This window comes from Loxodonta africana, chromosome 1, assembly GCF_030014295.1.
Source record: "Loxodonta africana isolate mLoxAfr1 chromosome 1, mLoxAfr1.hap2, whole genome shotgun sequence".
NCBI lineage: Eukaryota > Metazoa > Chordata > Mammalia > Proboscidea > Elephantidae > Loxodonta > Loxodonta africana.
Window position 1 is genome coordinate 42,158,340 of NC_087342.1, and position 15,643 is coordinate 42,173,982.

The 15,643-nt window shown below is 47.2% G+C and overlaps 1 protein-coding gene across 2 annotated transcripts; it reads right to left on the minus strand.

Annotated features, from left to right (window-relative positions):
• Nucleotides 1-9,370: 9,370 nt before the first annotated feature.
• On the minus strand, nt 9,371-12,529 carry LOC100667055 (tubulin beta-2B chain). 2 transcript variants are annotated; one of them, XM_064279937.1, is made up of 4 exons: nt 12,339-12,529; nt 11,389-11,497; nt 11,043-11,153; nt 9,371-10,699 (listed from the first exon to the last, which is right to left on the minus strand). In XM_064279937.1, exons 1-4 carry the CDS (start codon nt 12,393-12,395, stop codon nt 9,639-9,641), a joined length of 1,338 nt encoding a protein of 445 aa, XP_064136007.1. In that variant the 5' UTR covers nt 12,396-12,529; the 3' UTR covers nt 9,371-9,638. The 2 variants fall into 2 exon arrangements, with proteins under 2 accessions (XP_064136007.1, XP_003417878.3); XM_003417830.4 differs by lacking the exon at nt 12,339-12,529 and having other exon boundaries at nt 11,389-12,300.
• Nucleotides 12,530-15,643: the final 3,114 nt, after the last annotated feature.

A 15,643-nucleotide genomic window follows, 5' to 3' on the forward strand; every position in this document is an offset into this window, starting at 1 on the left:
TAAAGAAAACAAAAATTCTTATAACAGGACCAATAAGCAACATCATGACAAATGGAGAAAAGATTGAAATTGTCAAGGATTTCATTTTACTTGGATCCACAATCAACGTCCGTGGAAGCAGCAGTCAAGAAATCAAAAGACTCACTGCATTGGGCAAATCTGCTGCAAAAGACCTCTTCAAAGTGCTGAAAAGCAAAGATGTCTGTCACCTTGAAGACTAAGGTGCGCCTGACCCAAGCCATGATGTTTTCAATTGCCTCATATGCATGTGAAAGTTGGACAATGAATAAGGAAGACCAAAGAAGAACTGACACCTGTGAGTTATGGTGTTGATGAAGAATATTGAATATATCATGGACTGCCAAAAGAACTAACAAATCTCTCTTGGAAGAAGTACAGCTAGAATTCTCCTTAGAAGTGAGAATGGAGAGACTTTGTCTCACATACTTAGGACACTGCCTTAGAGATCTAGTGCCGCTACAACAGAAATACCACAAGTGGATGGCTTTAACAAAGCGAATTTTACTTCCTCACGGTAAAGTCCAAATTGAAGGCATAACACAGGAACCCCGGGTCCAAAGGATGCGCTCTGTTCCTGGCATTGCTTTCTTGGTGGTATAAGATTCCCAACTCTCTGCTTGCTCCACTTTACTTTTATCTCTTGTAAGATAAAAGGTGGTGCAGGCCACACCCCATGGAAACTCTCATTACTTTGGATCAGGGATGTGATCTTAGTAAGGGTGTTACAATCCCACCTTAATTCTCTTTAACATAAAATTACAATCACAAAATGGAAGACAACCACACAATACTGGGAATCATGGCCCAGCCAAATTGATGCACACATTTTTGGGGGGACACAATTCAATCCATGACAGACATGTTATAAGAAGGGATAAGTTCTTGGAGAAGGACATCATGGTTGGTAAAGTAGAGGGTCAGTGAAAAAGAAGAAGACCTTCAACAAGATGGACTGATATAGTGGCTGCAACAATGGGCTCAAGCAGAACAACAATCATGAGGATGGCACAGGAATGGGCAGTGTTTCATTCTATTGTACATAGGGTTGCTATGATTTGGAACCTACTCAACAGCACCTAACAACATCTCTCATGGATATAGATGCAAAAACAGTCAGCAAAATTCTACCCAATAGAATTGAGCATCATATCAAAAAAAATAATACACCATGACGAAGTGGAATTCATACCAGGTATGCAAGGATGGTTCAATATTCAAAAAACAACCAACATAATCCACCACATAAATGCAACAAAAGAATCACATGATCATCTCAATTGATGAAGAAAAGGCATTTAATAAAGAGCAACACACATTCCTGATAAAAGCACTCAAGAAAATATGAATAGAATGAAAATTCCTCAACATAATAGAAGGCATCTATACAAAACAAATGGCCAACATCATTCTCAATGGAAAGAGGCTGAAAGCATTCCCCCTGAGAACAGGAACAAGATAAGGATGCCTTTTATCATTTAACATTGGGTTAGAAGCCCTAGCTAGAACAGAAGGGCAAGAAAAAGAAAGAAAATTCATCCAAATTGTTAAGGAAGAAGTAAAACTATTCCTATTTGCAGATGATATCATACAAGATCAACATACAAATATCGGTTGGATTCTTATACACCAACAAAGAGAACAACAAAATGGAAATCAGGAAAACAATACCATTTATAATAGCCCCTAAAAAGATAAAATACTTAGGAATAAATCTAACCAGGGATGTAAAACACCTATACAAAGAAACTACAAGATAGTACTTCAAGAAACCAAAAGAGACCTCGAAAAACATACCATGCTCATGGATAGGTAGACTTAACATTGGGAAATGTCAATTCTATCCAAAGCAACCTACGGATATGTTACAATCCTGATCCAAATACCAACAGCATTCTTTAAAGAGATGGAAAAACTAATCATTAACTTTATATGGAAAGGGAAGAGGCCCTGGATAAGTAAAGCATTATTGAAGCAGAAGAACAAAGTCAGAGGCCTCATACTACCTGATCTCCGATACAGCCACAGTACTCAAAACAGCCTAAGACTGGTACAACAACAAACACAGACCAAAGGAACAGAATTGAGAACCCAGACTGAAGTCCATCCACCTACAGTCAGTTGATCTTTGACAAAGGCCCAAAGTCCATCAAATGGGGAGAAGACAGTCTTTTAACAAATGATGCTCACAAAAGTGGATTCCATCTGTAAAAAAAAAGAAACAGGACCCATATCTCACACCATACACATAAGCTAATTCAAAACGGATCAAAGGCCTAAATATAAAACCTAAAATGGTAAAGACTGTGGAAGAAAGAATAGGGACAAAACTAGGAGCCCTAATACATGGCATAAATTCAATACAAACCATAACAATGCAAAAACACCAGAAGATAAATTAGATAACTGGGAGTTCCTAAAAATTAAACACTTATGTTCATCAAAAGACTTCGCCAAAAGAGTAAAAAGAGAACTGAGAGACGGAGAAAAAATTTTGGCTACCACATAGTTGACAAGAGTCTAATCTCTAAAATCTATGTGATACTGCAGCACCATAACAATAAAAAGACAAATAATCCAGTTAAAAAATGAGCAAATGATACAAACAGACACTTCCTCAAAGAAGACATTCAGATGGGTAACAGACACATGAGGAAAGGCTTGTGATCATTAGCCATTAGAGAAATGCAAATGAAAACTACTATGAGATACCATCTCACACTGATGTTACTGGCACTAATAAAAAGAAAAAGAGAATGAATGAAAGAAAATAACAAACGTTGGAGAGGTTGCTGGGAGATTGGAACCCTAATGCACTGCTGGTGGGAATGTAAAATGGTACAACCACTATGGAAAATGATATAGTACTTCATTAAAAAGCTAGAAATAGAAATACCATATGATCTAGCAATCCCACTCCTAGGAATATATCCTAGATAAATAAGAGTCATCACATGAATAGACATATGCACACCCATGTTCATCTAGCATTATTCACAGTAGCAAAAAGATGGAAACAACTTAAGTGCTCATTAACAGATGAATGAAAAAACAAATTATGGTACATACACACAATGGAATACTACGGAAGGATAAAGAACGATGATGAACCTGTGAGACATCTCACAACATGGATGAATCTGAGGGGCATTATGCTGAGTGAAATAAGTCAATCACAAAAGGACAAATATTGTATGAGATAACTATTGTAAAAACCCAAGAATAAGTTTACACACAGAAAAAAATAATCTTTGACGGTTAGAATGGAGGGAAAGTGTTAGGAAGGGAGATATCACTAACTAAATAGCAGACAAGTGTTAACTTCGATGAAGGGAAAGACTGCATACAATATAGGGGAAGCCAGCACAGCTTGACCAAGGCAAAGTCATAGAAGCTTCCTAGACACCTTCAAACACACTGAGGGACTAAGTTACTGGGGCTGAGGGCTGGGGACCATGGTCTTGGGGGACACGTAGGTCAATTGCATAACATAGTTTATAAAGAAAATGTCCCACATCCTACTTTGGTGAGTTGTGTCTGGGGTCTTAAAAGCTTTCAAGCATTGGTCCCATCTCGTCCAGAGAAAGGAGAATGAAAAGAATCAAAGACACAAGGAAAATATTAGTCCGAAGGACTAATGGACCACATGAACCACAGCCTCCACCAACCTGAGCCCAGAAGAAATAGATGGTGCCTGGCTACCACCGCCAACTCCCAAACCCCAGCTTTTATCCAAAGATTAGACAGGCCTATAAAACAACAATAACACAGGTGACAACTGTGCTTCTTAGCTCAATCAAGTATAGTAAACCAAATGAGCAACGCTTGCCCAAAACCAAACAGAGGGAAGCAGGAAGGGAGAGGAAAACTGGACAAATGGACACAAGAAAAGGAACCAGGGTGGAAACAGAAAGGGGCAGAGTGCTGACACAATGTGGGGACTGCAACCAATGTCACAAAACAACTTGCACATAAATTTTTGAATGAGAAACTAATTTACACTGTAAACTCACCTAAAGCACAATAAAATTTAAAAAAATAATTATTTTTAAAAAATGACAATGAAGCATGTTGGGTGACATAAAAAAAAAAGCACCAAAATAAGCTTTTCTGGGTACCTGAGGAGTAGGGAGGAATAGAAAAAGGCATCTTAGAAACAAAGGTATGATTGAATCTGTTTTCAAGTGGAAGGCTCATGCTGAGGCACATTTAGAAAAACATGACCTCAAGGTAGGACATCTCTTACACACTGGACACAAGTCAGCATTAGTGGAGTTATCAAATAGCTTTATCTAGAGTACAAGTCACTTCTTAACTAAAACATGGACCTCCAAAGAGTTGCCATTAACTTCCTACTCATTTTCACAGTTGTTGTTCTTGGGTGCCATCAAGTAAACTCTGACTCATAGCAACCCTATAGATCAGAGCAGAACTTCCCCATAGGGTTTCCAAGTCTGTAATCTTTACGGAAGCAGACTGCCACATTTTCCTTCTGTGGAGCAGCTAGTGGGTTCAAACCACTGACCTTTTGGTTAGCAGCTGAGCGTTTAACCACTGTGCTACCAGGGCTTTTATTTTCACAGTAAATATCCCTTAATAGAATCTTCTTGCAATCATAACTCCATTAGAGCATCGTGTGCGTCGTGTTTTATAACCAGGAGATTCAACACCCCCAAAGAGTGAACCCACTACAGACAAAAGCCTGGCACTCTGGCTGTGCCCCTGTCTGTCTGAAAAGGCTGAGTTGGGGATGAAGGCGCTCCTTTAAGTTTTTCCTCGAAGCCAGGAAATCTTCATGTGGCCCTTGAGATGTAGCTGTTGAGAAAGTAACACTGGGCCCGAGAGCTGATTTGTTCAGGACATATGCAATCTCAGACAAAAGTCTCTGGGCCCTCCCCGTTTCCCTACTTACAAATGAGAAGATTACACCAGCAGATCTGTTAAGATTATGTTTAGTTCAAATTTCTATTAATAGATTACACTTTTAGTCATTGTCTTAGTTTCCTAGGACTGCCATAACAAAGTACTACAAAGGGTGTGGCTTATAAGTACAGAAATTTACTGTTTCACAGTTATGGAGGCTAGAGGCCAAGATCAGGGTGCTGGATGTGTTGATTCCTTCTGAGGACTTTATTTCTAAAGTCACATTCACAGGTATAGGGTTAGGACTTCAGTATATCTTTTGGGGGGTAAAAATCAATCCCTAACATTGATATAATGGGAAATCTTACATCATCTCTGGAGCTGGTGTACAGGTAGACCAGTTTGGAGCACACTGAGGTTTCAGTTCCTTCTCACCCTCCTAGGATAAGCTCAAGGTGACTCCAACTCTTCCTCCCTAACTCTAACCTCTGAATCCTGCATCACATCCCAGTAGGCCTTGTATTTTGTGTACTACGCCTGCTCAGAAGTATGCCACTTCCTATGGGAAGTGTTAAAATATATACATTCACGCTCACACACACAACCACCACCACCATTAGCATCACCACCATTCACATCCACCACCGTTACCACCACCACCACTACCACCTCACCATCACTACACACACACACACACCCCTCATCGCTTACCAATGCCTTCACTACCACCAGCACTATCACCGATATCACCACTACCTCCATCACCACCACTACTATCACCAATCCCCTCCACCACCACCATTGTCACCGTCACCACTTCCATTTCCATCGTCACCTGTGTCACTACCACCATCACTGCCTCTACCACCTACATCACCACCCCATCACCGTCACCACCACCGTTACCATCACATCATCACTGCTGTTACCATTACACCACCATCACCACCATGACCACTGCTACCAACATCACTGTCACCACCACTTTCAACACCATCACCATCACCACCACCAACACTATCACCACTGCCACTATCACCACCTCCACCATCTACATTACCACCCTATCATCATCACCACCACTGTTACGATTACACCATCACCACCACCACCTCCATCATCACTACCACCATCACCACCTCCAACACCACCACTGATACCACCAAAACTATCACCATCACATCATTACCAGCACCACCACCACCACCATCACGACCAACACCATCACCAGCACCAGCACCACCAGTACCAGTACCACCATCACCATCACCACCACTACCATGACCGCCACCACCACCATCACCACCACGACCAATACCACCACCACCAACACCATCACCACCACCACCACCATCACCACCACTTCAACCATCACCACCCCACCACCGCTACTTGCATGACCATCACTGTTACCACCACCACAACCTACCACCATGAAACCTTATTATAAAATGGTAACCTAACAAAGGAAACTAGCAGTTACAGAAACTATTTCTTAATATAGGGGTGAGTTTGAATGTTTTCTGATTTTGAACTGATATCCTAGGTGTACATTTAAAGTCTATGTTATACACATGGTAGTTCTGGAGGGCCCAGAGCATCTGCATGACTGGTCAGTCTGGCACCCACTGTTCTAATCATGCCAAATGAACCATGGCAATGTGCAGATGTGGGCATGCTGACAGGTGAGCAGGCCAGCCTGCTGATACCTGCCTGTGCCCTTCTCACCAGGTGGGAAAGGGAAGCACAACACTCAAGAACATGCCAAGAGGCACTTGGCTGTTGTCTCACTGTTCTCTAAAGTTATTAGGCATTGGTCTGACAGGTTGTAGGGAATGAGTGGCCGAGAGTAGGTCCAGGGAACCCTGGCAGTTAACCCAAGTGTTGAAGCCTTTAAAACCAATGCCACCCTTCAGTTAGGTTGTTGGAAGCTCAGCAGCAGCAGCAGCACCTGTCAGTTCCCTGTTAAATGTAGAAAATCAGAGCTAAGGCCACTGGCTCCTGACCCTTGTTTGACCGTACTCATCTTTTTTTTTTTTATCACTTGGTCAATCTCCTAGGATGTGTAATACTGTGAACCGCTTCTCCTTTCCATATATGGAAGCTATTGGTAGAATTAACTTATTTTTGCACTCTTTAGAATGACACTGCTCAGGCTTTTCTTTGGAACATTCTTCAAAAAACATTTCAACCTCTTTAATATGAAAATCTCTTACCCACCCATCAACTTTTTTTTTAAATACATTTAAGTAGGACTGTAATCAAGAGAATGAAATAAATATATGATATTTAAAATTATATTTTCTCTAATTTTGAATTTGTCTAAAAACTGGAAAAAGCTTAAATCTACAGTTCCATTTTTTTTCTTCCTATGGGTATGTAAATAAGTTTTGTATATTGGTTTATAACTTACACTCCAATTCACTTCCCAAAATTAGAAAATGACTGACCATAGCAGTCGGCATTTTTTGACAAAGTATAATTTGTTCTAGAAAAGCATATAATATTAATCATTTACTGAAATGGCTCCTTTAGTGACCGAGTTCAAGTTTAGAATCAGACTTGGGTTCAAATCCCAGCTCTGCCACATCTTGGAGATTTGACCTTGGACGAGTTACCCTCTATGTCACAGGGTTGGAATGCAATAAACTATGGCAATTACTGCTGCTTGCATGTTTAAAGTAAAATTCTCCAACAACCCAGAATTTATAACTCCATACAGACTCAAGTGCAGTTAACTCGTGTACAAATCATTTGTAACATAGTATAAATATGATTGCTGGGAGGAAAAGTTGCTTCAAAATTTTAGCATATGAGCTATTTCTAAATCTGTGACTGTACCTAAGTACAGGTGATTCCATTAGTTTAAAAAGGCATAGTATCCTATACCATTTGACACAAAATTCCACTTGTAGGAATTTACAGGATAGCTATCCTCATGGGCACAATGATGTATGCACAAACTTATTCATTGTGGTGCTATGCTAAAGGAAAAAAATATAAACAATGTAAATGCCCACTGGTAGAGAACAAGTTAAATAAAACATGGTACAACTCCATAATGGATACTATGTAAACCCACTGCCTTCAAGTTAATTCCAACTCATAGCCACTGTATAGGACAGAGCAGAACTGCCCCATAGAGTTTCCAAGGATTGCCTGGTGGATTTGAACTGCAGACCTCTTGGTTAGCAGCTGTAGTACTTAACAACTAGGCCACCAGGGTTTCCTGTATACTATGTATCCATGAAAAAGGAAGTTCTCTGTATCAAGATATACCACTAAGTGAAAAAACTAGCCTGCAGATGAGTGTTTGTAGTATCATACCAAGTGTGAGTAGAAGAAAGTGAATAATCTATACAGGTTTGAGAACGGATTTCTGAAAGCATATAAGAAAGACAACAAGAATGGTTGCCCTCCAGGGAGGAAAGTTGTGAACTAAGGGAGTTACACCTAACACTATGCTTTAGGATTTTGTATTGTGTGCATATCCAATAATTTTGTAAAGAAAATAAAGGCATACAAGGATTTCTACCTATACCACCTGTCAGTTTGTTGTACTGTGGTGGTTTGCATGTTACTACTATGATGCTGGCAGCTATGCCAGCAGTATTTCAAATACCAGTAGGGTCACCCATGGTGGACAGATTTCAGAAGGGCTTCTAACCTAAGACAGACTGGGAAGAAAGGCCTAGAGATTTACTTCAGAAAATTAGCCAGGCAAAACCTTGTAGATCACAACAGAACATTGTCTGACTTTCTGGCTTTGGAGATGTCATTGGGAAAGACTCATCCCTGGAGGAGGACACTATGTTTGGTGAAACAGAGGGCCAGTGAGGGCAAGGGAGACTCTTGGTGAGATGGATTAGTTTAGTAGCCACAAGGAGGTACTTGAACATGTGTGCAATCATGAGGATGGTGCAGGACTGGCAACATTTCATTCTTGTGTACATGAGGTCGCCATAAGTCACATCTGACTCCATGGCAGCCATCTACCTACCTACTTATCTAGAAGTCCCTGGATGGTACAAATGGTTAAGTGCTTGCCTACTAACTGAAAGATTGGTGGTTTGAACCCACACAAAGGTGCCCTGGAAAAGGCCTGGCAAAACATCACAGCCTTAAAAACCCTATGGAGCAGTTCTATTCTAATGCACGTGGGGTCACCATGAGCTGGAGTTGACTGGTTTGGACTTTTTGGTATCTATTTATCAGGATTTCTACATGAAAATATATTTAGTGTGCTTTCAAGTAGGTGCTCCTTTCAGCTAATATGTATTTCAAGGCATTTTAAATTCGGGTTGCTCTCCCATCTTAAACTGGATATGATTGTAGTTGGTTCAATTTTATCATACAAAGAGTGAACTCATTTGAACCTGCCATCCCGTTCCTATTTAAAAGAATTTAATGTAGTGTGTTCTGAAAGTTACATTTAAATTGATAATAAAGAACTCCATAAAGGGAAAAAGGGAAAGAAGAGCAGACACCATCAAGGACACAAACGTTTATGTGATTTTAGCCATTACAACACTAGTTAAGAGACATTGCAAATGTTACACTGATGTAATCAATATTACAAAAAATAAAATAAAATAAAAAAGGGGGGAAAAAGTGACAGGCAACAGTGAAGAGCACCAGAGACCTAGTGCACACCTAAATATACCATGCTTCTTCAACTGCCAGAGATTTCACCCGTTCGCCCCCCTCCCCCTAGCTTTCCTCCTACATCTTTCCCTAACCTGCTTTCAGTTCTGAATTTAAGCCTCATCCTCGCCCTCCTCCTCCTCGAACTCCCCTTGCTCGTCGGCCGTGGCGTCCTGGTACTGCTGGTACTCGGACACCAGGTCGTTCATGTTGCTCTCGGCCTCGGTGAACTCCATCTCATCCATGCCCTCGCCCGTGTACCAGTGCAGGAAGGCCTTGCGCCGGAACATGGCGGTGAACTGCTCGGAGATGCGCTTGAACAGCTCCTGGATGGCCGTGCTGTTGCCGATGAAGGTGGCGGACATCTTGAGGCCGCGGGGTGGGATGTCGCACACGGCCGTCTTCACGTTGTTGGGGATCCACTCCACGAAGTAGCTGCTGTTCTTGTTCTGCACGTTGAGCATCTGCTCGTCCACCTCCTTCATGGACATGCGGCCCCGGAAGATGGCGGCCACCGTCAGGTAGCGGCCATGGCGGGGGTCGCAGGCAGCCATCATGTTCTTGGAGTCGAACATCTGCTGGGTGAGCTCAGGAACGGTCAGGGCCCGGTACTGCTGGCTGCCCCGGCTGGTCAGGGGGGCAAAGCCGGGCATGAAGAAGTGCAGCCGGGGGAAGGGCACCATATTCACGGCCAGTTTGCGGAGGTCTGCATTCAGCTGGCCTGGGAAACGCAGGCAGGTGGTGACCCCGCTCATGGTGGCCGACACCAGGTGGTTGAGGTCCCCATATGTGGGGGTGGTCAGTTTCAGGGTGCGGAAACATATATCATACAGGGCCTCATTGTCAATGCAGTAGGTTTCATCGGTGTTCTCCACCAGCTGGTGGACAGAGAGGGTGGCATTGTAGGGTTCCACCACGGTGTCTGACACCTTGGGAGAAGGCATAACGCTGAAGGTGTTCATGATGCGGTCGGGGTACTCCTCCCTGATCTTGCTGATGAGCAGCGTGCCCATCCCGGACCCCGTGCCACCCCCCAGCGAGTGGGTCAGCTGGAAGCCCTGGAGACAGTCACAGCTCTCAGACTCCTTCCTCACCACATCCAGCACGGAGTCCACCAGCTCTGCTCCCTCTGTGTAGTGGCCCTTTGCCCAGTTATTGCCGGCACCACTCTGGCCTGCCAGAGGGAAAAGGACTTCATCAGTCACTAGTGATCGGATTAAATTCTTTATCTTAAACCTATTAATATAGACCCGTGAGTCAGCACTCAGTTAAAATTTTTTCAAGTTACCACCAAAATGACCAGACATTAAAATATTTGGTCATGGATATAATTATAAATAGGGAAGGCTAGGACACCCGGCTATTATAAGTTGAAAGGCAAATACTTTCTAGCCTATATGAGGACTAAGTTGGCCCACAACTGGATGTTCCTCACACTCCCGTCAGCAGCCCCACCCTCCTCTGTGAGCTGCCCAGTGTAAAAACAGCCCACACCATTCAGCTATGCAGTCACTCACCGAACACGAAGTTGTCCGGCCTGAAGATCTGGCCAAATGGCCCAGACCTGACTGAGTCCATGGTGCCAGGCTCCAGATCCACCAGGATGGCCCGAGGTACATATTTGTTACCTGCACAGGACAAAAGCTGGACTGAGACCTGCAAGCAGAGCACCCTGCTCCCTCCTAGCAGACACTGCTGTGGCTCAAACAAAGAGGACCTGGCTTTCAAAGGACTGGGGTGAGTGCAGAGACCCTGAAACAGGGCAGTGGAGAGGGGAGTCCTAAGCCTTCTGTCTTGACCTCCCAGGTGCCACACCCCTGGGGTCATCCCAGGGGAAAAAGGGAGAGGAGTAAAGGCAATTACCAGTGGCTTCATTGTAGTAGACATTGATTCTCTCCAGCTGCAAGTCACTGTCGCCATGGTAACTGCCAGTGGGGTCGATACCATGCTCATCACTGATGACCTCCCAAAACTGCGACAAGAAGAAGGCTGCATTTAGCCAACCGCAGAGACGCACCTCACAATAAAAAACCTTCCACTCAGTTGCGACAACCAAATCTTCGGGAGCTTTTAGGGCCGCCTGACCGGGGCACAGCCTGCAGGGCTTGGGTTTTCCAGGGTCAGAAAAATGGAAATTGGGCGTTTCCCGGGAGAACAGCTGCTCGTGGCAGGAGGCTGGGGTCCCCATGGGAGGAGGAAGGCGCTAGGCGCCCACCCTGTGGCAGAGGGTTTCTAGGTACGAGCGGCAGCAGCTGGGCTGGGCTACGGGTTCACCGCCGACGGAGGCTGCGGCTGGGTGCGCAGGGGACTCGGGCCAGCGGGAAGGGGGTGGGGCAGAATTCAAGGAGGGGTATTTTACAGCCAAAGCACGTACTTCGACCGCGCGACAATCGCTCTCCTATCCCCCCTCCCCCTCTCCGCAGCCAGACTCCGGTTCAACCAAGCAAAATCCATTCTCCGCGTCGCCCGGCCCCACCCTAGTTGAGCGCGCTGCCCCGCAGACAGACACACCACGCCTCCCCGGCGACCGGGTGGGCAGAGCAGGAGACGAAATCGGGGGTGGCCGAGCGTCCGTGTGAGGTACAGCAAAAATCAAAGAAAGCCCCCCACCCCCCCCGCCTCGGGGGGTGGCCTCGAGCCCTGGCCATCCGCTTAGGGCGTGGCAACGCCTCACTCCCGCAGTACTGAGCGGCAGCGACGCTCTACGGGGATCCAGCCTGCCCAGGACGGCAAGCGTGCCCGGCTAGCCCGGAGTGAGCGCCCCGTTGGGACCCTCGGTTCCCCAGCCAGACCCCTCCCCGGCCCGGGCCCACCTTGGCGCCGATCTGGTTGCCGCACTGGCCTGCCTGGATGTGCACGATCTCACGCATGGTGTCTCGCTAGCTCCCTTCTCGGTTCTGGGCGGTGTCCGCTCGATCTGTCTGTCCTTCCCTACACACCCACTGCGAGGGCAAGGAGACCGCACTTGGGAACCGGGTGGCGAAGAACAGAGGAGTAGCGAGCTCAGCCTTTTATGCCGGGGGAGGGGGGCGGGCGCCCGCTCAGGCCGCGCCCCCAGCCCGACCCCCCCCCCCCCTTCTCGGTTCCTCTGGCCTAGCTGACGTAATGCTTCAAGCCCCGCAGACAGGCAGGTGGGCTGGACCCGGGCCCCGCGGCCAATCAGCACCGCCCTGCAGCCGGGCGAGGGGTGGGGATTCCGAGAGTGAGGTGGTGGCGTGCGCATTGTCTAGGGCTTCCAGAAAAGGGGGAAAGCCGGGTGTTGCGGAGCTGGGGGTGGCGAGGCGGGGACGGCCTGCTAGTGCAGGCTTCCGGTTGGGGTAGCGGGGCGGGGGACCTGGACACTGGGAAAGGAGACAGAAGGGAGCAGGTGGAGGGGCGGGCAGGTGGGTGGTGGCTGTGGCTGGGGCTGCGCTGCATGCGCTCATTCTCGTTCCTCTTCTGCCATGCCCCAAGCTCCGCCTGCCCACACACTGCCGGTGAGACCACTGTCCCCATTCTCCGGTCCTGGAGGCCAAATACTGCCCAGAAGTCGACTTCTCGCCGCACACAGCCTTGGGGACCGACAGGCGGCTCCTGGAGGAAGTCACGTGTGATTGGGACGTGGGTGTCTGTGGGGCGCGCACGAGGGTCCTGCGGCCAAACAGCCTCAAGATGCGCTCGGCCGGGTTCCCTTCTTTGTCTCTATGCAGGCCCACTTCCTCCTTTCCCTGCAGCCGCAACACCCAGGGACCCCTGTCCACCATCTCCCGGAGTCCACATGCGCCCGGGCTGCTGCCCAGGTCCCCTCCAACCCTGCAGGCTAGCTTTTGCTCCCCGACAGTGGAAGTGGGTGTGGCTGCTGCGGAGTTTGGACTATTCCGCAGGCAGAAACCTGAGTGGGTCTCGGGGCGGGGCTGCCGGCGGAACAAAGGCGTGGGATCCATTCTGCAATTGCGGACTTAAAATCAGCCAGGCGCTCCCGGCTCCTGACTCAAAGGGTGGAGATCGCCGGCACCGCCGCGAACATTCGCTTTGTCCATTCATTGTGCTCCGGACCCAGTGGCGGCTGTAACCGCGAGTGCGCTGGACGGAGGCTGGCCACGAGGTCTCCAGCCGACTGCTGCGGTTGGGGGTGGGGACACGCCTAAAATCTGCTCACCGGCGAGGTAGCGGCCCCTGGGACACGGGCGCACCCACGAGCGCATGAGCAGACGCGGAGCAGGACCCTCCCCTGCAAAAATCCGCAGCCTAGGTATTCGAGGAAGAAGCTGATCTCTTTGTTGCTCTTCGTGTGCGTGCGTGCGTGTGTGTGCACGCGCGCGTGTGTCTCCAGAGGACGAATGTGCGTACGCTGGAAGGAGGGAGAGAGTGGCGGATACATCCGCTGCAAACCCTGAACCCATTCCCTGCAAAGCCGCGAGGGTGGTGCCTCTCCCCCGACGCTGGACCTGCTATCTGCGGGGGGACTGACCCTTTTCACCCTCTGGCGAGAGAGGCTTCCCACAGAGGAATGGAGCTTGCAGCTGTTGAGTGCGTCCCTCCCAGGACTATCAGCAAGCTGTCCTCGCCTTCCTTTCCCGCTGTGGGCTGGAAGGGGGGCTTTCTCCCAATTCAATGCCAAAGCAGAAAGAGAAGTCATAGAACAAAACCCAGCCGCTCCCTCTTCCTCCCCCAACAGTCCCTGCGCCCAGACTGGAACTCGCCGGGCAGTCCCAGGTTAGGGTGGGGTTGGGCGAGAGCGAGGGGAGAAGATGGCCCAAATGCCCAGCTCTTGAGGTTCGGACTTAGGCCTGCGGGACCCCGGTCTGACCCTAGATTTCTAATCCAGCTCCTGCAGACGCAGAAACCGTCGAGGGTAACCGATTCTCAAGGTCACACAGCGACCAGAAAACAGGCTTGGGCTGGAATCCCGTCTTTGGGAGCCCAGCCCTTGGGGAAGGTGACCGGGCACGGGCCGAAAGGGTGCTGGCAGGTGTAAGCTCTGAGCCACGGGTAGCGGCTCGGGCAGGACAGAGCGATGCAAGCGCGAAGGAGGAGCCAGGCGCTGCGCTCCAGGTCTGGGTTCCACCCTGAGTAATGCGAGCCGGCCGACCGCCTCTGTCACCTAACGGTTTCATTTCTTAGCTTTGGTTTAGAGCCAGATCTCCGCGGAGCCCCGGGTGAAAACCCTTGTTCAAGATTATGTAGATGAAAAGACACTTCCCTCTCGGGCTTCTTTAGGGGAGGGGACTTGAGGTGGGGTGAGGCTGGAAATAATACCCCTGGTGAATTTTTTGGTCCAAGATCTGCTTTCTTTTTATGCCCTCATTGCACCCTCCCCGCCTCCAGGGAGGGGCGAGCCGAGGAAGCCTTCTAGTTACCGGCTTTCGCCCACCCACACCCCACTTGGGATTATGTTGCTGCGCAGTTTTCACCAGGAGCTGATTTGGTGTCGAAAGGCTGAATGCTGATGCCGCTGTTGTCTTTTCCTGAAGTCCTTCAGTTGATCTGCTAACCTTTTTTTTTTTTTTTAACCATCTTTATTCAAAATAATTTCCCAAAAGAGACAAAGAGACGGGCAGAGATTTTCACAACAAACAAACGGATCCTACTGTGGTGCATTTCCGGTCGGGGCCCCAGCATTTCTTTTTGCCTGGGATTGCACATGATTCCTCTCCATCTACGTCCTTGTGTGTCAGACACGAAGGTGTCAGGGGTATGTATTTCATCACCACCTCGTGCAGTTATCTAAGCACCGTGCAAACATTTTTAAAGTTTGCCCTTCCTGAGAAAATTGTAGAAATATCTCTGTGTAAAATAAAATTCTACATTTGTTTTTCCGCACATTACTGTTGTACCTTTGTTCCACACAACGGACCGTATAGCTGAGGGGAACAAGATATTCCCTAAACTTTTAAAATGACATTTGCGCTCACAATTGTCTGATTATTTTTAATGACAATTCTCAAGTGATCTCATGTTTCTCTATCACACGGAGGGTGTAATTGGTGTAAGCGAGGAAGGCTGATAGCCAGATTTACGTAGATAAGTGGGTAGTAAATTTTAAAAGCATTGTCTACTTAATGCAAAGTGTTTTTTCACCTTTGTATCTCCCTTACAAAACATCTAGCTTTCAGATTTTCTCCCAGAGCCGGCGTGC

Excerpts from the sequence above, each read along its gene's own strand:
- LOC100667055 (XM_003417830.4), bottom strand. The coding sequence starts at position 11,713 with ATGGGGACCCCAGCCTCCTGCCACGAGCAGCTGTTCTCCCGGGAAACG. Across the intron at positions 11,154-11,388 it reads CTACTACAATGAAGCCACTG|GTAACAAATATGTACCTCGG; the intron begins GTAATTGCCTTT and ends TGTCCTGTGCAG. Across the intron at positions 10,700-11,042 it reads GCCGGACAACTTCGTGTTCG|GCCAGAGTGGTGCCGGCAAT; the intron begins GTGAGTGACTGC and ends TCCCTCTGGCAG.